This window comes from Astatotilapia calliptera, chromosome 22, assembly GCF_964374335.1.
Source record: "Astatotilapia calliptera chromosome 22, fAstCal68.1, whole genome shotgun sequence".
Classification (NCBI taxonomy): domain Eukaryota; kingdom Metazoa; phylum Chordata; class Actinopteri; order Cichliformes; family Cichlidae; genus Astatotilapia; species Astatotilapia calliptera.
The window spans coordinates 36588670-36612755 of record NC_137442.1 but is presented as its reverse complement, the minus strand read 5'-3'; the positions used below and the strand labels follow the sequence as shown (position 1 = coordinate 36612755).

The 24086-nt window shown below is 43.3% G+C and overlaps 1 protein-coding gene and 1 long non-coding RNA gene across 2 annotated transcripts; both read left to right on the top strand.

Annotated features, from left to right (window-relative positions):
- The first annotated feature begins 4783 nt into the window (after nt 1-4783).
- On the top strand, nt 4784-23547 carry LOC113014440 (uncharacterized). The gene is made up of 2 exons (XM_026155982.2): nt 4784-4955; nt 21835-23547. The coding sequence occupies exons 1-2, from the start codon at nt 4892-4894 to the stop codon at nt 23460-23462; spliced, it is 1692 nt and encodes a 563-aa protein (XP_026011767.2). The 5' UTR covers nt 4784-4891; the 3' UTR covers nt 23463-23547.
- Nucleotides 12293-14047, top strand: LOC113014446 (uncharacterized). The gene is made up of 3 exons (XR_003270968.2): nt 12293-12431; nt 13551-13645; nt 13767-14047. It is a non-coding gene; the product is annotated as an uncharacterized LOC113014446 (long non-coding RNA).
- Nucleotides 23548-24086: the final 539 nt, after the last annotated feature.

Here is a 24086-nt window from a genome sequence, read left to right as displayed (position 1 = left end):
GTGTAGTTTAACCACTACGCTATCCAGCTACACCTACGCTATCCAGCTGCACCTACGCTATCCAGCTGATATATATATATATATATATATATATATATATATATATATATATATATATATATATATATATATATCTACAGCCTTTAAACTAGCAATAAAAATGGTGAGAGTAAACACAGCAGTCCAGATGTTACCACATTACATCACAAAACTGAGACGGGGTGATTAAAGTAATAGCTGTCAGTTCTCTCATCCCTTGTATCACTGTGCGCTGCTAAGACTGTAGATTTGATTTGAGTTAATTTATTGTAACATGAGCGCCCAGATTCATTCTCAGCTGGACATAAATAATGATCCAGTTTTATTTTTGACATGATGGCTGTTTATTAATGCAATTTGAAATTTAATACTTAAAAGATGGATGTTTGATGAATTCATCAAGTCCCAGCCTCTAACACAGTGTGCTGAATCTTAGCTTTGAATGTCAGGTATATGCCAATAAATACAATTTAAGCATTCACTGTGGTAAAGATGCCAGGACTCTGCAGTCTATTTACACCTACAGGCCAGTGGACTCTTTCAATGATGAGGATGTAACATCCTGGACAGGGAGGAACGCTGGTTTGAGGGCGGAGTCAAGAAGGCCATTTACGTGTAAAGGGAAAGACCATCTCTGAATGGAGGAGGGGCCTAAGGGTACATCTGTCACCATCTTACAATGCTGTGATTGCAGCCATTCCCCAGCTCTCTGTGAATGGGACTCATGGTTGTTGATCAATGATCATGACAATTTGCATAATTAAGATTAAGGAACTGACCTCCCAGCCCATTGTTCCTTCAGTGGGCTGGTTTCAGTCATTGTGCAAATGTCCTGTTTAAAGGTTGGAAACCTGCAGTCAGCTGAGACTGAAGACGTCACCTGATGATGATGAAACGTTTCTCCCACTGAAAACGTCCTGATGAACAGAATCAACTTTAGGATTTCCTTACCTGGATGACCGAGCATGCATCAGGACATTCAGTAGGCAACAGTCTTTCACACTAAACACAAAGTCAAGAACAAAAACCACTGAAGTCAAGTCACAGAAACATAATTTTGGAGCTTTCTGTGAAGATTTCAACCACTTTTCCTCTTTTTGTTTTCAAATGAAGCTGAATCAGTGGCTGTCAGTAAGCTTCTCCATATCAATGCCTCTGAAACAGAGACATCAAAAGAATAAAGATGGAGGACATGAATCAATCCAGTGTGGGTCGTTTCATCGACAATCTGAGTTCCTCCCCTCTGAACCTTCAGGATCAGCTGCTCTTACCCCTCAGCTGTTAAAGGCCGATGGGGTAAAAGGAGGGGCGGGTTCATAACAGACACCACAGTTTGTAAATGTTCATTAAAGGTTTAACTTTCATTCTGTGAACATTATCAGTTAGTTGCAGGAAGTACACGGGAGTTGGGCAGAATTGAATGATTTTTAATTATTGTTGAAGTGCAGGAGACATTTTCATTCTTAAAAAACCTTTACACCAAGAATCTCATTTAGAGAGTGAGGCGGTCGATTCGAAAAATGCTGTTTTCTTTTCAGGCTTGCTCATCAGTTTCACACTAAATGTAATGATTTTATCGCTGCAAAACATGCTACATGTTGTCTGGATGCATGCTCAACCATCCAGGTAAGGAAATCCTAAAAAGCTGATTCTGTTCATCTGGATTAGCGTTTTCTGACCGACTTGAATGATGATGAAACGTTTCTCTCACTGCAAACGCTGCAGCCAGATGAACAGAATCAGCCTTTTGGCTTGTACATGTTACAGTTAGCTGCTAAATATAGTGAGATTTAAAGACAGTCTTTGCATTTTCTCTTAGGCAGTGTTACCAGCAGCAGCATGGCACAGTTACTGTTTCATAGTACCTGAGTGGGCTGATAGTCCACACAGGAGAGGGCACAAAGGGAAAAAGAATCAGAGGTTTTAGAATAACTTTAATAAATCTTTGTCCACTATCAAACGTGGGTAAAAGACTTCCAGTTTAAATCACCTCCAACAGCCATGCCTGTCACTACATGTAGAAAGGAACCATAAGACAAGAGCTGGTAACTGATCTGGAAGCACACCAGCAACAGACTCTGGTACCTTAACATGTTTATGCTTAGAGTACGCTTGGGGAGTGTGATCGTGTGTACAGCGTCTCTTTATGTCTGTCTCCACGTTGGTTGAGTGTGGAGTAAGTGCATATGAGAGCATGAGGGGGGGAATGGATGTTTGTATCTGTGTGTGCCTGTATGTCTGTGTCTATATGTCAGGTTGGGTATCAGACGCCACCTCTCTGGGGACATCTCAGGCCCTCCAAGGTTTGGAGGCCTATCTCCACCCACCACCACTTCCCCTGCCAGTGGCGGACTCCCTCAGACATCGGTGCGTTGGTGGTTCTTTGTGTCCGGGGATGGGCGTCCAGGTACACACCGGCTCACTCCTTGGCGGCCGCTTATCGGGGCCTGGAGCCTGGGGCTCGCTCGGGCCCCTTCGGAGGTGGGGTGCCCCCGGCCTCTCGGCCTGGGGCTCGGTCACTCAGGCACGGCTGGCTGCCGGCGGAGCTCACGGGCGCGTCACTGCAACCCCCCCTGGCTTCTGCTCCGCGGCTGCTGAGTGAGCCCTCATCTGGGACTCTCCTCAGCTCTTTCTGGGACAGTGGCGCAGCTGCCCCTCTGTTGGTCTTCCTTGGTCTCTTGTGTTCTGGGGGCCTCTGGATGTCTGGAGTTTTGATCTCCTCCATACCTGCTTCATGCCCTGGAGGACGGGGCTGTGGCCCCCCCACACCCTCTAGCAGATCATTACATGAAGGAACCTTTTAAATACAAGCGCGTCCATGCTCACAGGTGTACACACGGGTGATCACACCCACAAACTACACCCTTTTTGGCTCCTACCTCAAAGCACACTGTGTTCTGTTGATCTTATGTGCTGCACAATAATGTTTAACATTTAGTATTTACTGTCATATTCCCATATATCATTGTGATGTTGTTTATTCTATTACTCTTGTTCTCTTCTGCTTGTTTTCTTTTTTCTTTCTCAACAGGTGAAATTAAAGTATCTACTGTTATCTATTGTTAGCTAGTTTATTGTGATGGTGCTGTTTTTATTATGTTGCTCTTTGTTGTTTGTTTTCTCTTCTGGTTTTTTATCTCCATACAGGTGATCCAGGTGTTTTGTTTGTTTCTCTCTTCCCCCCCTTCTCACCGTCTCTTCTCCCCTTTGGTTTTCTTTCTCTCTCTCTCTTTCTTTCATTCTTTCTCCCCGTCCTATCCCACAGTCATGTCTGTCCCGTTTGTAGCAACTGAAAATAAAAGAAATTCATAATTATAATAAAGGTCAATCAAATGGACCAATATGGCAAGGCCATGATGATCCACTTGGTAAATTAAATCCACTTGGCATCTTTCTTGGCCTTCAGACAACGATTCTGATGGCTAAAGATCCAAACGGGACAGGCAAAAAAAACCCCCAAAAAACATGTTTATGAATACAGGTGGTTAATTTGATTTTTGTAGGGAAGAAAAAGTTTGCAGATGTTTGCGCTGACCTCTCAGGGCGCCAAGTGTAAGGTGAAGAGTCACAGTCTCAAGCTTCTGTGCATGTTGGGGCATCCAATCAGAGCCACTCAGAAGGTCAACCCACAGCAGATACTGTCTGTGGGATGATGTACTGCCTCTGGTTCTGAGCGCATAGTCAAGACTGCACAACAACATGTCCAGCTTTCCTTCAGTTACTCACAACCAGCACTCATCCACTAAACCTGACTTTAGTGCTGCATTCCTTTTACCTCGGAGCTGCTCCGCACTTCCGCATCGACTGTGTTCCAGTAGTAGTCGGAAAAACAGGAGCTGATTTGCTCCGGCGTAGACCCGGGACACTCTGGAGAGATTACGTCTGTCGGCTGTCCTGGGAAAGGTTCGATGTTTCTCCAGATAAGTTTGAGGAGGCGGTGAGAGGGGGGTCGGGTCGCCCCTGCTGTCGGCTCCATAACCCGACTTCAGATAAGCGGAAGAAAATGCACGGATGATTTATTTTAGATTTCAACTTTACTAAAGTGGTTGCAATGAATGTTTGAGTCATTGCATCATGGATAATGCACCCACAGTGAGCCACACATTCCAGTTTGTTTTTGTCATACTTTAGTGTTACATGAACATCGTTTGTAGTGACATGTTTTCATGTTTAATGTCGGTTTAGTTTCAGTGTTTTCTGTCTTTGTTGTCTGTTTGCAGTATAACGCGTCACATTGAGGTGCTGCACAGTATGATTCATTATTGACCAATGTGATTAAAATGGTTTAAAATGCCTTTGTTATTCATTTTGACATTTTCCATTTAACGCTTCTCAAATGTAACTTATGTAACCCTCACATGAGACAAAGCCAAAGGCACTAAACGTGGGCGACCTCACGGTGCCTCTGTCCTTTATATACAGTCTTTTCTATCACATGTAGCAGGAAGGAGGAGGAGACGCTGGCAGCATCAACCTGGTGTTTGAACGAGAAGGTCCAACAAGCACAGTAACAAACTGCAGCTGAGTATCAGCTGTCACATATATGTGACAGCTACTTGTTAATAATTATACTACTACTCCCACTACTACTATTACTTATAATAAAAAACAAAGAATGAAATGTGGTAAATGAGAGGATGTAAACTCCTTTCGTTTACATCCTCTCATTTACTTGAACCTAAAGTGAAAAAAAAAAAAAAACTCGAAAGATTATTTTACTGTGAAAATCGCGCCCGGAAGTAGTTTTCTAACATCAGCCCGTTTTATCGATGCTGCAGCAGAGCAAACCACGTCTCTCAAACAACAGATAAACAGCCGCTGGGTGTTCTGCGGTTCTGTGAGCGGAGCAGACATGGACCGCTACCGTGAAGTCCCGGATGTGGTTCTGGACCCTGAACCGAAGCTGCAGGGCGAAGGTTTGCTCGGTTTTATCTACCGGAACCGCGGTGCTAAGCTATTGCCCAGCTAAGACAACGGTGGTCAAAAAGTCCGACAAGAAAACATGTCTTTGTCCGACTGTCCGCCGTCAGAGGCTTTTGTTACTGGATGAGAGGCTGTTTAGTGAGTCAGTGAGACACTGACGATCTCCGTGAGGGAGCAAAGAGGCGCTGCGGGGAAAAGTGACAGTCCACGGAGCAGGCTAACCCCTCAGAGCTGGGGATGGAAGCTGCACACAGACGCTGTGCAGCTTCAGATGTTTCGAAACACTGCTCCGTAGCGCGAGTGACTCAGGTGTGCCAGCTGGTGTGTTTCTGACTTTTGACCCGAGTTGGCTTTAAAACGTAAACTTTCTAAGTTAACAGTATTCGTGATTTAATTTCCAAAAATTGCATACGGTCCTTTTTTTGTCGCTGGATCATACAGTAGCTGGAGCAGTCTCAGATGGAGTGCACTCCACGTACCTGTGGCCAAGTGCCATAGCCTGCAGCCAGATGAACACACATCTGCACCTGCCTCTATCACCACGTCGAGTAGAGAAATTGTGTCTTGCCACAGTCACTCATCCAAAGTCAGGTTGTAGAATGAAGCAGCTGAACATGCTTAAAGTTACTGCAGATTGCTGCGCACTAGGGCTGCCACAAACGGTTATTTTGATAGTCGACTAATCAGATCATCATCCATTGGACGTACAGGTACAGCTTATTGCACCAGCAGCATCTGCTCTTATATAACTATCATTAGCTGACAGCTTTAAGTGTTTAAGGTGCTAACTACAAATAAAGACAAGATGATAGTTTATTAAAGTTTAATTAAATCTGCAGATTGTTTCGGTGAAGTTTAATAAACTCCTTGCTATCTAAACTATAACAGGACACTGGAGTAAATTCTCGAGCATCTCACACTTCTGATGATCAGCTGTCTGCTTGACGTTTATTCAGCTGTGTAAAAACTTTAATCTCAGCCAAACTGATTTACTCAGGAACAAATAAAATACTGAAAAAAGCCAAACAATAACATTTTAAGCTAAGTGACTCATATATCATGTTTAACCTGAGTAGCGAAAGACGGCGGTGGGTTTGAAAACGATTTGCCAAACTATATACACAAAGTTCTAGAAATCACCTAATTCGGCATTTCTTACTGATGTAGGTAGGCTGACAGTAAGTACACAATACCATTTCATTGGTTTAAGGTTTATGTGCAAGACACAAGAACAGAAAACACTGAAAGTTCCAAATGTATTGTCCATGAAACAGGAATAAAACGTGGTGCAGATGCTTGTCACAAGTTAATGTGGCTGTAGGCTATGGAACGCCAGGAATGCCATAATGAATTATTTAAATACACCATTAAATAATTAATTAAAATGGGAAATAATGAATTAAATAAATATTTTGGACACATTTAATTAATTCATTTTGGCACAGTTGACTCCTTCGGGTCTCACCATGAAATAATTTTATCTGTCAGCCTCACCCATCAAACTCAGGGGGCGGGGCTAACGCTGATCGAGTCAAAACCATTGCTTTGGCCTGGTGGCCATTGTTTCTAGCACACAACAACCGGCATGTGGAAGCTAACAGAACTGAGCTTTGAAAAACCCTGTTTGTGTGTCACCAAATACCGTTTTAATATTTTTTTAGAGGAGAATGTAGTGGTTTAATCTTCATGTGTCTGGTCGGTTTGTCAAGATACAGCCTCTTTGCAAAAGTGCTTCAATGATTTCGGAGATGTCTGCCCAGTCTCACGGCAAAGCGTGGGATAGACCCGCTCGCCTCGCAAGTAATCCCACCGACAAAGCGCAGGCCCCGGTACACAGCTGTAGTAACCCCCGCTGACTTCTTTTACTGAGGTTATATTTATCGGTGTTTTATTTCCTGATGTTCTTATGTGTCCTACGTGTTTCAGTATAATTCTGAATTATAACTAACATCAAAAACATGTTTGAGGAGGAGAGAGAGCAAATAAATTCGATTAACATCTGATCTTTGGGTTTTTGTTCAGTAATCAGCGTGACCTGTGTATAAACACATAAAAGAGATAACGTTGGTGTTTCCGTCATGTAGTAACTGCTGGCTTTAACTGTACAAAGGTTGTTCGACACTATGAAACACATACAGACTTCATGATGTTCGGCTAATATTTTTATTGTGAATATTAATCATGAGGGTAAACGGCCCTGTACACCACGGAGCGAGTCTCAGCATGTCCACGATATCCTCAGCTCCATGAGTTAACACAGAGTTTCCCAGCTGACTAATCTAACGGCCATCTATGAATATGTCATGGCTCATATCAGTATGATTTTACAGAAAATCATCCTTATTACTGCCAACTATTCCAGAGACGTGAAAATCTACAGCATAAAGAACACAAACATATAGCAACACTGTAACAGAGATGAAGCGTCAGTTTGTCCAGATCAAAGTGGAATGAAAGTGATTGGTTGAACAGGTGTGATCTGTGTTTTCTGCATTTTCATCAGCGTAAGAGACTCAGCAGCAGATTAGGATAACAGTTACACATTTAATAAATCACCAAATTAACAAACCTGTTCGAACAGTTTGAGTTTGTTCCCTCAGCTGCAGACTCGCTGCTGTTTAAATGTTTGAGAGGAAGATTAGATATAAAAAACGTCAAACATAGACTCAGTCTGCCTTCACATTTGATATGAGGCCAGCACGTATAGTGGCTGTGTCCTGTTTTAAGATCATACATGTAAAATTGTTGCCTGACCTGCGTAGATCCAGCCACTCACAGTCTGTGGTTACCATGGTTACTGCATAAGCAGCTGTAATGTAAACAGCTGGAAACCTACCAGTGACATGGGTGTTTAGATTTTTCATTGCAAAAGAACCGTCTGACTGTCTGAATGGTTAACTGAAGTTAACTTGGATAAGTTATAGTTAAGGAGTATCACAGATAACGCCCACGGAGCTGTGTGACTGTTCACCACTGAAATCAGCAGGCTATTACTGAAATACACGTGCTATATCATTAACTGTGATATAAATAGGGAGGTCCTATTAACAGGTTTAGTTTTAAAGGACACCTTCCTGCCTTTAGTCTCCTTCATGAGCAGTATTAGTTTTCTTCTAACATCCAGAAGTCTGCACGATGTAAATAGTAAATGGCCTGTATTTGTATAGCGCTTTACACTACATCCAGTCATTCACACACTGGTGATGGCAGCTACATTGTAGCCACAGCCACCCTGGGGCGCACTGACAGAGGCGAGGCTGCCGGACACTGGCGCCACCGGGCCCTCTGACCACCACCAGTAGGCGACGGGTGAAGTGTCTTGCCCAAGGACACAACGACCGAGACTGTCCAAGCCGGGGCTCGAACCAGCAACCTTGTGATTACAAGGCGAACGCCCAACTCTTGAGCCACGATGTGTTTCATAGTTTCTAACAAGCCTTTGACAGGTAAACGTAACATGACCGAAACACCCCAAAAAACACACAAATCATATGTTAACCTCATTTATTTTTAGTTAAGTAAACTCTAAACTGTGCTTAGAATACAGTTGAATAACTATTAAAAAACAGATGTAATATTTCTGTGCAGGTTGCAGTCTGCATGATGAACACGCTGTTGATGGACCGATCCGATATTACGTATCGGTCTGATACTGACCCAAATTACTGGATCGGATATCAGAGAGAAATAAAAGATGTAATCCGATCCATTAAATATCAAAAAAAGCACCTCACAAAACTACACGGCGTAACTCTGCTCATAACCGTAGCACGTCGCAGCAGTGTGGTCACGTGATAGAGCGGCTGTGTGTTTGTAGCCTCACTACCAAACCGGCATTTCATCTCTGAGGAAGTGATCCCAGAGAGAAGTAAAGCAAGTGTGTAAGTTCATCTCTGAATGTTTGTAAAGCATTCCAGCGTTAAGCTTAACAACCGATATATGGAGCGACTGCCTCTCTCTCTCTCCTGCTGCTACTTCAATCATGAAACTGATCAATGATCAGCTGATCGTCTCTCTTCTTTGTTTTTGCGCCAGAAAGAGGAAACCAGCGGCTGAACAACAGCAGCACGTTTAAGCTTGACTGTTGTTAGAATGTATTTAATATTACTTTCTACACCAGGATCTTTTTCTACAGCTGACGTAACTGTGCAGGGGCGGATCTAGCAAAGTTTAGCCGGGGGGCCGATAGGGCATGAACAGGGAAAAGGGGGCACAAAGACATACTTTTCTTTCTTATTCTCATTGTAATGGAGACCAGGGGTTCCATTACCTGGTTGGTATTGTTAATAATAAATTGTTGGATGGGGAATTTAAAATAGGGTAATAAAGAAAACACATTAGTTCTTATGAAGTCTTTTATTAGGTTATTTGACATACGATTAAATTGACAGCTTGTAACGGAAAAGAGACAGTGGACCTGGCCATCCTACCTGTGTCGGAGAAGAGCCAAAGTTAGAGCTGCTTGCAGTTAATCATTTATCAATAACCTAAACGTATGTGAAATGAGAACTTGTAAAGGTACTCACCTGTCCTGGTTGCTTCTTGCAGGATGTGGAGCAAAAGAGTGAAAGCGGCTCAATCACCTGTTTAAGAGCTCTTGGAGCAGACCAGTGTGCCGGGTTAGGGAGTGTGGTTAAAGAGGGTTTTAATTTAGATAGAAATGAGTGAAGCTTATGTTATTGGTCTGTTTATAGTATGTGTTGGAAATATGTATATGTTTGTGATGTGCTTTAATGTTATTGTATGTTTGTTTGTGTGGAGGGTTATGTGTTCATTTTGATTAGTTAACCCCCGTACTTGGGCTATTCCGGATGCTCACCTGAAAAGGTAGAGTATAAAAGGAAGCCATTTTGTTTAGTTGTAGTTAGTGATGGGCAGATGAAGCCCCATGAAGCACTGAAGCTTTTCATCCAATTGGTTCACCCCAACGCGAAGCTTCTTGAAGCTTCATTTGCTCTAGCAGGACACCTACTGGACGTAAAAATAATAGCTGGCATGAATTTGAAGAGTGTGGCATTTTGCACACAGCCTGTAAATGTCAACAACAAAAGGAGTGTGTAAAACATGTATATTGTATTGATGGCAGTATACTGTGTATATTTATACTGGCAGTATGGGAAATGATTATTTGGAAATGCTTGAAATGGAAATGATCATTTACTGTGAGGTGAGGTGTGGTTGGGGTGTGGACAGTAGTTGTGCTTTTGTAACGTTGAGGTATGGACAGCTACACACTGAGGCTTTGAGCCTCAGTCCTGCCTGTTCACATTTTATTCTGTAAAAACTAAATTTTCACTGCTTTTATGACCTTTTTAGTGGGGAGCAGCTCTGCGCTCGGGGAAAACACTATATTTACTTATCTTGTGCAGAAAAATGCGCTGACATTGCTTTATATCGAGCACCGGCTGCCCAGTTAAACTGTGACTATCACCAGGTAACGTAGGCGTGTTTCTTGAATTAGCAGCAGGTGTTAAACAGCTGACAGATGAGGAAGAGGATGCATGCAGGTAAACTGAGGGTCTGTTGAGCTGATCGCTGGTGCCCTGAGAAACAACTCAGCTCGTTCTTTATGTTACAGAAGCACAGAGACACAAGACCAGGCGGAAAGAGACGATCGTTCGGTGAAAATGAGAATCTGCGAATGCAACATGTGGAACACGGAGAGTGGAATAAACAAACCGGTTAACGTACCCCCCCCCCCCCCCCCAAAAAAAAAAAAAACAAAACAAAACAAACAAAAAAAAAAAAAACCAAACTATAAAAAACTTAAAAAAACAAACAAACAGTGAAGCTGGAACACCGGGGCTGTGAGCTCGGTGCTCTCTGTCAGCTGACTGTTCGCAGAGCGAGTGACGTCTCTGAAAACACCTGAGCACTTTTGCAAACACGTTCTATGTTGACAACCTGACCAGACGTGTGACATTCGCGGCGAAAACACTGTTAAAAGTGTAGCTGGTGACAGAAAAACAGGTTATTTTAAAACCATTGCTGCCTGTGATTTGAAATGCATTCTGGGATACCTGGCTGCCCCAAGTCCACACAAGCAATCGATTATCTAGGATCGACCTGTCTTGACTTGCTTTGCACGACAACCAATCAAATGTTAGAGAAGCTGCAGTGGCAGCATTAACCCCGCCCCCTGAGTTTGATGGGTGAGGCTGACAGATGAAATGATTTCAAGGTGAGACATGAAGGGGACAAAAGTGCCAAAATGAATTAAATGCATCATTAAATAATTAAAATTGTCAATAATGATTTAAATGTGTTATTAATTAATTAAGTGTGTTTATTTAATGAATTATTTCCAATTTTTATTAATTATTTAATGGTGTATTTAATTAATTCATCATGTCAGTGCTGGCGTTCCATAGGAGGCTGTGACACAGGTAGCGCTGGTTGACTCGACTCCATTTGAGTGCACACAAAGTAACCTGCACACTTTAGCTGTGAGGCTGCACGAGGGGAACGATAACGATGGTTGACTCTTTCTGTGCTGTGAACAACATTCGTTTATTTGCCGTTTTCGCAGTTGCCTCGTGCGTGAGAATATCACCAGGTGAACTCACGACAGTTTTTAATATTTTATTGTTCAAGAGAAAAAAGACTGCCGGGCTGTGTTTAAGGTAACCTCACATGTCACTGATGAAATATTCAGTGTTATATTGCCGGGAGCAAACATTCAGAATCGTTTGGACTTCTGAATTAATGAATTCATATTTTTTTATACTACAACTTCAATTAATTATACGTGCATGTGCAAAACAAAATAATCCCCTCTCTCTCTTATTATTTTTCCTGTGGATTGTGAATAGTAGCCAGAAGACTAGACTATCTAGAACATTATATCGATATGTAATTTATATATCATAATATATAAATGTCTTATTTGAATGATTACTAGCTTATAGGTTAGAGACAGACAGACTGGTGGGTGCGCTCCAACACTCCAGCAGACAGAGAGAGAGGCACGCTGCACTGGAAACTTACTAAAAACCGCCTCTGCTTTCAGTGAGAAAATACAACAGCTTTGCCTTCGTCTGTTCCCAAATTTTTTCTACTTTCAACAGAAAATGTAATTTGCAGCAGTGACTTCATCCTCAGTATGTTTTTCCTTCTTCTTTATTCCCACTGATGCTTTTATTGGGAATAACGCAAAAACTGTGGGATCAGAATGACGCCACCTTGAAATGAAACTGAAAAAACCTGAAATAAATGTACTGAAAAATCTTGTATTGAAAGTGAAAATAAAATTGATAGTGAAAAACAATTAATTGAAACAAATTTTTTTTTTCAGCTTCAATCTGCTGGCACTGTTGTGGCGTCCGGGGGCGCGCTGGGGGGGCGGGGATTCTGACCTGCGTGTATTTGCATACATTATAGAGGCCACTAGTGCTGACCAAGCTGCCATCGTTCTCTCTTCCCGTCTTTCAATGGCTGCTTCAATTTCAGCTTGATCCTCTAAACCGCAGGTAAGTAAATATTTTTGTCATCTTTCCTTGCTGTCCCACTGGACTGGACATTAGTTTAGTTTTTTTAGCTACATCTGGTGAAGTTGTGGTAAAATGCTGGTATTAGCCTATTCGTCGTAGCAAGCTAGCCTGAAGCTAATATTTGCTAAATTTAGGGACACCCATGTCTCTGTAGGAGTTGGAGGCCGGTGTTCTAGGAGCGGATCTCAGGATCTCAACAGGCAGTGTTGGGCAGTAACGTAATACATGCACCGGCGTTACGTATTTAAAATACAAAATATGAGTAAATGTATCAGTTACAGTTACTGTTTAACCGTGGTATTCAGAATACAGTTACTTTGCTGAAATAAATGGATTACATGGCGGTATTTTCCTGTTTCATATGTTCGGCTATGTCCTCTCTGTTTCTGGTAATTCTGGTAAACCCAAACAAAACATGCCCTCTCTATCTCGCAGTCCATGTCACCCCTACATAAGTGAAGAAATATTTTTAAAAATTATTCACAAAAATGATTTAATATGAAGGCAATAGCAGAGTGTTACAGGCATCGCCCTAAACAATGTACCCTGTTGGGCAGTGTAGTCCGTGCTGCAGGGAGAATGCACTGCTGTACCCGTGATGTGTCTGTGAGCGAGGGAGGGAGAACAAGGAAAAGTAGCCAAACAGAGAGCCTGACGAGCCCAGCTGTGAGTAAGCTGTTAAGACTCGACTGTACACCGTGTTCCTGTTTTCCTCTGAAACAATAAGCTCCGTTGGAGCAGCCTTTCAACGCCTCTCTCTGTCTCTCGCTAGCAAAGTTGACCCAGACAACAAAGTAAAGCTAGTTTTCGTATCAGCCAGAGGTCCCTTTACTACGGTTCGGAGCCGCGGACCTGTTTTATATACGCTAGGATTCGTTTTCTATACGAGATGACTGCAAAAAGTGCAGCCTTACCTAATGTCCACCTACTGTTACTCATATATATTAAGATTTAAACATCTAGCTGGTGTTGGTGTGGAGAGTAACCTTCAGTAATAAATCACACAGCAATAGCACATTCATGTAGTTGTAAAGTATTCAGAATATGTTACTTCTGTAATGTGTAGTGAAATACATTAACCTTCCCAACACTCAACAGGTTAGCACCTCATACCACAGTGCAGCAAAGCAGTCTCATGAGCGCTGGGAAGGACGAGCCCAGAGCCCAGAACAGACAGTGCAGGAGATGACAAGGTTAGTAATTGTATGGTGAAAATTATACTTTTAGTTATCTTGATTGGCAAAAGAAAAGTAAATACAAAATCTGCTTCTCACATATAGGGCATTTCCAAAACTTCAATTTCTTTCATTACAGCTGTCCTGTGCCAGAAGTTCTGTTGACCCACAGTGAGAGGCATCATTTCAGAAACACCAGGAAGACTGAAACTCATCGCCGGGATCCAGCAGGGCTCGTGATCTTCACCAGCAGCTCCCTCACAAGAAGGATGAACCCAGCATTTCATGAACACTGATGGAGACCTTTGCTTTGTGTAATGTTAGAAGTACTCAGATAATCCTCAGAGGGTCTGGACTTTTACATAATGTCATAGCTTTAAGTCCTGTAGAAAGTTAAATATATGTTGTGCTCTCTGGTTACTCTGGTATGAATGACTCTGAATTACTTTATGATAAATAACACACTAGTGTCAAAAAACAGTGAAATTCCAGATCACAAGTTTTTAGTTCAAATACAACTAACAACCTTTATTGTGTCAGAGAAAACATCACGTGCTCTTCATGTAGCTGAGTACATTCAGTGTTTAAAACAGAAGTTGTGAATGGCGTTATTTTTGTGCCACTCTTCTGAGCGCACGTAAAAAAGGTTTGCAGGTGCAAGTGTTGCATTTTGAGGAGAAATTTATTTTGAGCGAAGAAAAGCAAAATTTGAGTGAACAAACTTCATTGCTGCAAGTTTGAAATATTACTCTTTCTGGGTCACAAAATAAACTTTTAAGATATTTTCATGCGAGAATGTTTCTGTGTAAACTTCTAATATCTGCTCGATTCATCAAGACATCACATATTTGCACAAGTGCTCTAATGTTTTCGGAGATGCCTGTTACCCACCAGCCGACCGGGTGGTCACTCGGGTTAAACATAATATAAAAGGCTGAACTGACAAAAGATCACCGACTACACCACCAGGTGTTACAGGAAAAACCATAAATCCTTTGAATAAAACAAACGCTGTTGTGACAGTGACGTACACTGTCTTGTTGGTATATATGTATGATTTGTATCACCTTCATGTTTCCAAACCGATACCATGAGCAGCAGCTTTACAGCTGTGGCTCCAGCAAACATCAGCTGATACTAGAAAGTAATATTAAATAAATTCTAATGACAGCTGATCATTGATCAATTTCATGATTGAAGTAGCAACAGGAGAGGGAGGGGGAGAGAATGAGAGAAGAAGAGGTAGCTGTGCAACGTAAAGACAGAATAACTCCAGCTTTGTGTCTTTTTCATTGTAGCTGAAGTCCAGGACGAATCGTGTTCCTTTCCCCCTCCATACAGATGTGTTGTAATTGGTCCAGCCCAAAGTTGATCATGACCAATTGGTTAATCCACCACCTTTCATTGTTTATACCATTACAAAAACAAGCAAACATAAAAATGAAGAATCATCATCGGCCCACCGGGCAAATGTCCAGGATGCCCAATGGCCAGTCCAGCTGTGCGGTCAGCTGGTGGGTAACAGGCATCTCCGAAAACATTAGAGCACTTATGCAAATATGTGATGTCTTGATGAATCGAGCAGATATTAGAAGTTTACACAGAAACATTCTCGCATGAAAATATCTTAAAAGTTTATTTTGTGACCCAGAAAGAGTAATATTTCAAACTCCGCCACTCTGCGTTCCTCCGCCACTGCCTCGTTTGAGTTTTGGACGAAATGCATTCTGGGATATTGCATTTCATCATTTCAAGCTGATTGGAGACCAGAACAGCCAATCAGATTTTTTTGCATCCAAGTCTGTGATTGGCTGGTTTTGTGGCACAAATATAACGGTGTAGAGAAAGAGTTGAGCACGCACTGGCAGAAATGTTGAGAGCGCGAGCAACACATTGCGAGCGAGCACAAATGCAAAAACTGAGTGAGAGGGGCTGCTGTTGTGTGTGTGTGTGTGTGTGTGTGTGTGTGTGTGTGTGTGTGTGTGTGTGTGTGTGTGTGTGTGTGTGTGTGTGGATAATAGCAAACACTGAAATACATGTTTTGCACGCAGTAATGAATTTTGTTCACTCAAATTCAGCTTTTCTTCGCTCAAAATAAATTTCTCCTCAAAATGCAACACTTGCACCTGCAAATTTTTTTTACGTGCGCTCAGAAGAGTGGCACAAAAATAACGCCATAGTTGTGCAGGTCTGAGATCAGCAGTTTCCTGAAACACCAAACTGAGGTCCTGTTAATGCTGATGTATAGTGACACAGTTACAGGGGTGATTAATCCTTTTGACTTTTTGTCTTTAAATTTATCAATAAAACAGCTGCAGCTTTCACTGACAGCACATGTGGTACTTTAACCTTTGTACTGTTTTCTTCAGTTAATTTTGGAGTTACTACAAAGACTGAAGATATAGGATGATCTGTCTGCTGTCACTGGGTGGTGCTGAGGTCTGAATCTGAGGACAGCTCCTGTAATCATCACAAACTGAAATATAAAGTTTATCTCAAATCTGAAATAGAGCTGATCCTTCTCCGTCCTCACACACTCGGGATCTGAAGTTGTTCAGTCCTACAGTTCTGCTGACAGCTGTTTATTTTTTATTTGTTTTAAAGGCCTTACTAACACATTTTCTAATATCATGTTTACCTTTGAGTTGTTGATGCTTTATAAATGGACATCTGCAAAGATGAGATGATGGAGCAGGTTTCAGTCGAGGTTCAGTCTGCTGCTGCATCCTGGTCACAACATACGGAGGTGTTATCAGCTCAGTATTCAACAAGAAATATTAATGCTTCAAATTATTTGTCCTAAAGGATGCAAGCTGTACAGAGTACTGAACATGTGACTTTGTGAACATAACTCATTAAAAATAATTCGGACAGTTTTTTAACCTGAATATTTGCAACAAACTCAGTTTAAAAATATACAGTCAGTGCTAAAAAATAATCAGAGGAAAAATTAAAAATTTTAACTTAAGCTGCCAAGCGGAAGTAGTTGGTTTCAGTACATAAGTATCGGGCTTTGCTATTTAATCCATAGCTATTGACTAATGAGGGGAATTTAAAAGTTGGCGTTAATGTCCGCATGCGCCAACCAGCGTGCAGCCTGTTACAGTCGCTCCTGCTTTTCTCTTAGTTTAGCTCTTTTTTCTTACGTATTCTTTTTTTTTTCTGACTTGTATTTTCCTCCGTTTTCTATCTCTTACTCAATCATGTGGATTGAGAGAGTTTTTGTTCTTCTGGTGGCCGTGGAACTGTTACTTTTATCATGGAACGGGACCGCGGCACATCTCCTACACGCACGGACTGTTTACTCCAGAGATCAGCTGATTGCCCTGATGCCGGCCGGCTCGCTGGCCAGGCCCGCAGAAGTGCCCGCAGAAGTACCAGCTGAAATTTGGAGGAAAACACATCGGGGATGCAGAGGTCAAGGACAGAAGAGAAGAAAAAAGGTGACGGTGAGACAGCGGAGGCTCGAAGCGAGGAGGAGGTTTAAACCGTGTCTGCCGTCTATCGTGATGGGAAATGTGCGATCGTTGGCAATTAAAATCGACGAGCTCTCAGCACTGGTACGGAGTCAGAGGGAATACCGAGAGTGTAGCCTGATGTGTTTCACCGAATCATGGCTGCACCAGGTCATTCCCGATGAGAATGCTTCCGTGGAAGGCTTCGGGCGGACAGGGACAGCATCGCTAGCGGTAAGCGTAAAGGAGGTGGGCTTGCTGTTTTAGTTAACAACCGGTGGTGTAACCCTGCCAACATAACAATCAAAGAAAGGACTTGTTGCCCGGACACTGAACTGTGGGCTGTTGGACTCAGGCCGTATTATTTACCCAGGGAATTCTCTCACATCATCTTGGTGGCTGTTTATGTTCCCCCCTCTGCTAACCCCACAGCTGCATGTGACACTATCCACTCTGCCATAGCTCGGCTACAGACTCAGCACCCGAGTGCCTTTATTGTGATCTCGGGTGACTTCAACCATGTATCACTGGAAACTACACTAACAACATTCAAACAATATGTGGACTGTCCCACCAGGGGAGAGAAAACTTTAGACTTACTGTATGCTAACGTCAAGGATGCATACAGCTCCTCCTCCCTCCCCCCACTTGGTAGGTCAGATCATAACCTGATTCACCTCACCCCCCGCTATGTGCCAATTGTGAGGAGGGAACCTGTGACCACCAGGACTGTTAGGAGGTGGTCAGAGGAGGCAATAGCGGAACTACAGGGCTGTTTCGAGGTGACCGACTGGGAAACACTCTGTGAGCCTCACGCCGAGGACATCAATGGGCTTACTGAGTGTATCACAGACTACATAACTTTCTGCACCGACTCCATTGTTCCAGCTCAGACTGTTCATTGTTACCCAAATAACAAGCCGTGGGTGACTAAGGACATCAAAGCCCTCCTCAACAACAAGAAGAGGGCTTTCAGAGGGGGCAACAAAGAGGAGGTGAGGAAGGTCCAGGTGTTACTAAAGGACAAGATCAGAGAGGCTAAGGACAATTACAGGAGGAAGCTGGAGTGGAAACTCCAGCAGAACAGCATGAGAGAGGTGTGGAGGGGCATGAAGACCATCACTGGATTCAGGCCAACCAACAGCAGGGGAGCTGAGGGAGGTGAGAATAGAGCCGACGAGTTGAATCTGTTTTTCAATAGATTCGACACCACAGTGTCTGCTCCCACCCCCACAACCTCACCTGCAGTCAGCCTGGAATCCAGAGCCACACCACTGTGCCAGCCTCTCTCTTCACATGTTGCCTCCTGTGAGATTCCTGACACCCCTCCCCCACCCATCACCTTCACTCAATACCAGGTTGAGATGCAAATGAGGAGACTTCACTCAGGCAAGTCTGCTGGACCAGACGGAGTGAGTCCCCTCGTCCTCAAGGCCTGTGCCCCCCAGCTGTGTGGAGTCTTTCATAAACTGTTTATGCTGAGTCTGAGTCTGCAGAGGGTCCCGGTCATGTGGAAGACATCATGCCTCGTCCCTGTACCAAAGACGCCTCGTCCCAGTGGCCCCCAGGATTACAGGCCCGTGGCATTGACCTCCCACATCATGAAGACCCTGGAAAGGCTCATCCTGGACCAGCTGCGACCCATAGTAAGACCACACCTGGATCCCCTTCAGTTCGCTTATCAGCCTCGTCTCGGAACAGAGGACGCCATCATCTACCTGCTCAATCGTGTCTACACCCATCTGGACCAGCCGGCGAGCACTGTGAGGGTCATGTTTTTTGACTTTTCCAGTGCTTTCAACACCATCAGGCCGACCCTCCTGGGTGATAAGTTAGCAGCGATGCAGGTGGATGCTTCTCTGGTGTCCTGGATTGTTGATTACCTGACAGGAAGACCACAATATGTACGTCTCCCACAGTGTGTGTCTGACAAGGTGATTAGCAACACAGGGGCACCACAGGGGACTGTCCTCTCCCCCTTCCTCTTCACCCTCTACACCACAGACTTCAGCCACTGCACAGAGACCTGCCATCTTCAGAAGTTTTCTGATGACTCTGCGGTGGTTGGATGCATCAGCAGGGATGATGAGACAGAGTACCGGGCTGTGGTCGACTCCTTTGTCACGTGGTGTGAGCAGAATCATCTGCAGCTCAACGTGGCAAAGACCAAGGAACTGATCGTGGACTTCAGGAAGACCAGGAAACACTTGACCCCTGTTTCAATCCAGGGGGTCAGTGTTGACATTGTGGAGGACTATAAATACCTTGGACAATAAACTGGACTGGGCTAAAAACACCACAGCACTTTACAGGAAGGGCCAGAGTCGTCTCTATTTTTTGAGGCGACTGAGGTCCTTCAACATCTGCCAGAAAATGCTGAGGATTTTCTATGAGTCTGTTGTGGCCAGTGCGATCCTCTATGCTGTTGCATGCTGGGGGAGCAGGCTGAGGGTCGCAGATGCCAACAGACTTAATAAACTGATCCGTAAGGCCAGCAATGTTGTGGGGATGGAGCTGGACTCCCTCAAGGTGGTGTCGGAGAGGCGGATGCTGTCCAAGATAAAGACAATGTTGGATAACACCTCCCACCCACTCCATGACATGTTGGTCAGTCACAGGAGCTCGTTCAGTGAGAGACTGAGATTACCGAAAAGCACCACTGAACGACACAGGAAATCATTCCTGCCTGTGGCCATCTCCCTGTACAACGCATCCACTTAACACACTGTTTGCTGCTACAACTACACATGTTTCTTTTCCAACTATTTATTTATAAGTGACTTATGTATGTATGTATGTATATATATGTATATATTGTACTATTCTTAGTTAGCGTATTGTCTGTCTTGTCTTAATGTTGGTTTAAAATGGAGCACTGTAACAAAAAAAAATTTCCCCCAGGGATCAATAAAGTATTCTGATTCTGATTCTGAAACACATTTAGCTTACCAAAAATAATGCGGTGGAGCCTCAGGTCCTCCTGTCTGGTAGTCCAATTTACTGAAGAACACCTCAGGCTGTCACTTTGAAATAGTCGGTAATGTAAACGCTGCCATTCCCGAACAGACACGTGCAAGTTTGTCCGTGACCGCAGCTGCGACGTCAGTGTTTTCTCCAGTCATTGGTCAGCATCATAATATATGCAAATATATGCGGGTCGGAATCCCCGCCCCCCAGCGCGCCCCCGGACGCCAAAACAGTGCCAGCAGAGTGAAACTGAAAAAAAATGACGGTTTCAATCAATTGTTTTTCACTATCAATTTTTCAGTACATTTATTTCAGTTTCAATATTTTTTTCATATTCATTTCAAGGTGGCATCGTTCTGATCCCATTGTGCAGGTTCACTATGACCGAAGCGCCACACTCACACTGACTAAAACACCATGCAAGTGTTACATGTTGGAAAATCCAGAGCAGTTTAAAGTTCAGGAAAGTTTCTTCATGGTTAGAGGTTGAAGTTGCTGATTTAAAGATGTGTGTTAAATAGTCTTTTATGATTGGTCAGAATATGAGATGTTAAGTTAGATGTTAACTCCCAGAAATCTTGAAAGTCAAGCAAATACATCCAGAGTCTCTGAGCCAACTGAGCCCAAAAGCAACTGTAACCCTGTGATTATTACAGTAAACATAGTTGTCTCTTCTGTGTGTGTTTTACTTTATAAAGACATCGATGGTGAGAAACACAAATGTTTTGATAGAGAATTTTGCTGAAGCACACTCATCCTCAGTCACAGATTGCTGTCTTTATTTTTCTGTCCTTGTTTGTACTGATGGACACAGTTATCCAGTGCATCACTGTTTCACAGGAAAGTATTGTTAAGATGTAGCGATGGCCAAATTGGCCAGCAGATGTCACTCTGTGGCTCGATTGAATTCCAGCCCAAGTGTTTCAGTGTTTCACGAAGCCTCGCTTCATCCATCACTACTCAGAGCCGCGCACTACCTCCTGTGCCCCTCCTGCTCAGGCTCCAGATGTTCTCAGAGTCTTCAAACCTCAGAGAACAACTGGGCTGGAACATTCTAAGGGAAAGAGTAAGATTTGGACTGTCAGTCAGTATTATTGGTAGCTTCTTTAATCACTCACACCAGAACTGACATGATCTCAGCCTGAGGCCGCCTCACTTTCAGTCACTGACCATTATTTTGTTGCCAGAAACCGCTGGCTTTCATTTCATTTCTCTGGTTGCTTCGTCCTGCTGGTCACTTCCTGCGCGGATGCCTTCAGATCCCTCTAAGCATTTTGCCTACTTTCACATAACGTCTGACTAATAACCTATAAAATAGCGCTGTCTTTTTTGCAGATATCTTCTTTTTAAAAACAAATATGTGTATATGACAACTGTTCTTAAAAGAACAAAAACATCAATAATCAGCAGATTTAAAATCTGTTCTTGAGAAAAGCCTGTAGTATCCAAGAAACAGTTTGACTCCTTATTTATCTGCTTTGTCTACTGAGTATTATTGTATTGTACCTTACAGTATTAAGCACCTTGAGGCAACTGTTGTTGTAATTTGGCACTATATAGAAAAAAATTAATTAATCGGAGTTTGTAACCACACCAAAGTATAGTTTAATAGTTTAATATCATATACCTGACATTTCCAGGACGCCTCTTCTTTCTGTTATACAGGAACAGTTTAGCAGGTTGTTGCACAGATCCTCGCTGCTATAGGCCTGTAAAGATTAACTTAAAGCATCATGTTAGAACTCAGTTAACAAGCTGTTAGCATCTGTCCTATCTGTGTTTCAGTTTTACCGTCAGATGTCCGCAAAGTGATTGTTGGTGAAGAAGAGCAGCAACAGTGGAGCCCCCTCCTGGACTCAGAGCACACACACATCAAAGAGGAGCAGGAGGAAGCCTGGAGCAGCCAGGACGCAGATCAGCTTCGACGTCCGCAGGAGGCCTGTGTCACCATATTAACATTCAGTCCCGTGAAAAATGAAGAAGATGCTGAGGAGAAACCAGAGTCCTTGCAGCTTCATCGCCATCAGACTGGAATGAAAAAAGAAGCCAGGAACTCAGACTCAGAAAGCCATTCAGAGCCAGGAACTGACAAAGCTTCAGACTCTTCTGAGACCGAGGTGAGTGACGGTGACTGGGAGCAGAACAAGGAACCTCAGTCAGGTCAAAAATGCCGGAAAAACCACAACTTCACTATTATCGACATTAACTGTAACATTGAGCGATCGTTCAGCTGTTCCGAATGTGGTCAGAGGTTCGGCAGAAAGCCACACCTCAAAGCACACATGAGAATTCACACTGGAGAGAAACCTTTTAGTTGCTCTTTTTGTGGCAAAACATTTTCTCAGAAAGGAAACTCCATCAGCCACATGAGACTTCACACAGGAGAGAAACCTTTCAGCTGCTCCATCTGTAAGAAAAGTTTCAGGTACAGTGGTGACGTGAGCAGGCACATGAAAATCCACACAGGACTGAAAAAAGGCCGCAGCAAGGTTAGCGACATGGTCAGCAGTGGCATTCATGTGAGGTCAAGACCTGGCGGGAGCTTACATCCAGACACTTCCTTACAACCAGGAAGTGATGTTAAAGCCCCAGAACCTGAGACTGAAGCAAACCACGAAACTTTGAAGGAACCTGGAGAATCTCTGCCCCATTTAAACTCTCTGAGGAGTGACGCTGTCTCTCTGAGTGAGATAAGAAATACTGATAAGGAGGCATTTAGCTGCTCTGAGTGTGGACGGACATTCTGCCGTAGAGACCACCTGATCAGCCACATGAGAACGCACACTGGAGAGAAACCATTCAGCTGCTCAGTCTGTGAGAAACGTTTCAGCTGTAGCGGGAACATCTTGGCACACATGAGAATCCACACAGGAGAGAAACCGTTTGAATGTTCGTTCTGCGGGAAGAGTTTTAGCCAGAAAGGAACACTGCAGCTTCACGTAAGAATTCACACGGGAGAGAAACCCTTCACCTGCCCTTTTTGTGATAAAAGATTTGCGCACAAAAGACGCATGACGCTGCACATGTCTGTCCACACAGAGGAGAAACGGTTCAGCTGCAGCGCTTGTGACAAAAGGTTCACCTGGTATACGCAGCTCAAAACGCACAGGTGTGTCGGCGAGCCATCACAGCTCCGCCAGAACCAAAGTGAGAAGACAGTTCCTCTGAAGGAGTCCTTCAGCTGCACTGAGTGCGGTAAAATGTTCAGCCTCAAGGGCAATTTGAAGACACACATGAGAATTCACACAGGAGAGAAACCATTTGGTTGTTCAGTTTGTGGAAAGAGTTTTAAACAAAACGTGCATCTGACTGAACACATGACAATTCACACAGGGGAGAAACTCTATAAGTGCAGCATCTGCGGTAAAGGATTCAATAAGAAGTTACTTATTAAAAACCACACCTGTGTTTAAGCTTGGACGCTTTATCAGCTCTGATCACATCCACAGATTTATATTCATAAGTCACTTAATATTAAAGCTGTAGTGATTCATAGTATGTTTCTGAGTGTTGCATACATTTTTGTCATTTATATTGAAAATATAGAGCATTGAGACTAAATCTTCCTGCATAAGGTTTAAGTGCTGCATCCTGACAGCAACAAAAAGACTCTGGGATGTGCAATACAGTGGAACCCCGACTTACGAATACCCCATTTAACGAAAAATTCAAGTTACGAAGGCACTTAACGGCAATATTTCTGCCCGTGTTACAGCAAAATGCTCGCGTAACGAAATCCGCTGGCTCTGATTGGCTGAGCCCAGAATGCCTACAATAACCACAATGCCTTCCGAATCATGTGACAACCCCCTTGGCTTTCGTACTTGCGCTTCGCTGTTCCACTTGAACGACGTATTGTTGTTGTAGTTAGCAATTAGCCTATAGCCTATCTTTCACTCAAAAGGCGCGATGGGTGCTTCGACTTACAAACATTTTCGACTTACGAAAGACCCTCGGGAACGAATTAATTTCGTAAGTCGGGGTTCTACTGTATTTTCATAATGAACCTGTAGAATAGATTTGTCCAAAGAAGCGAG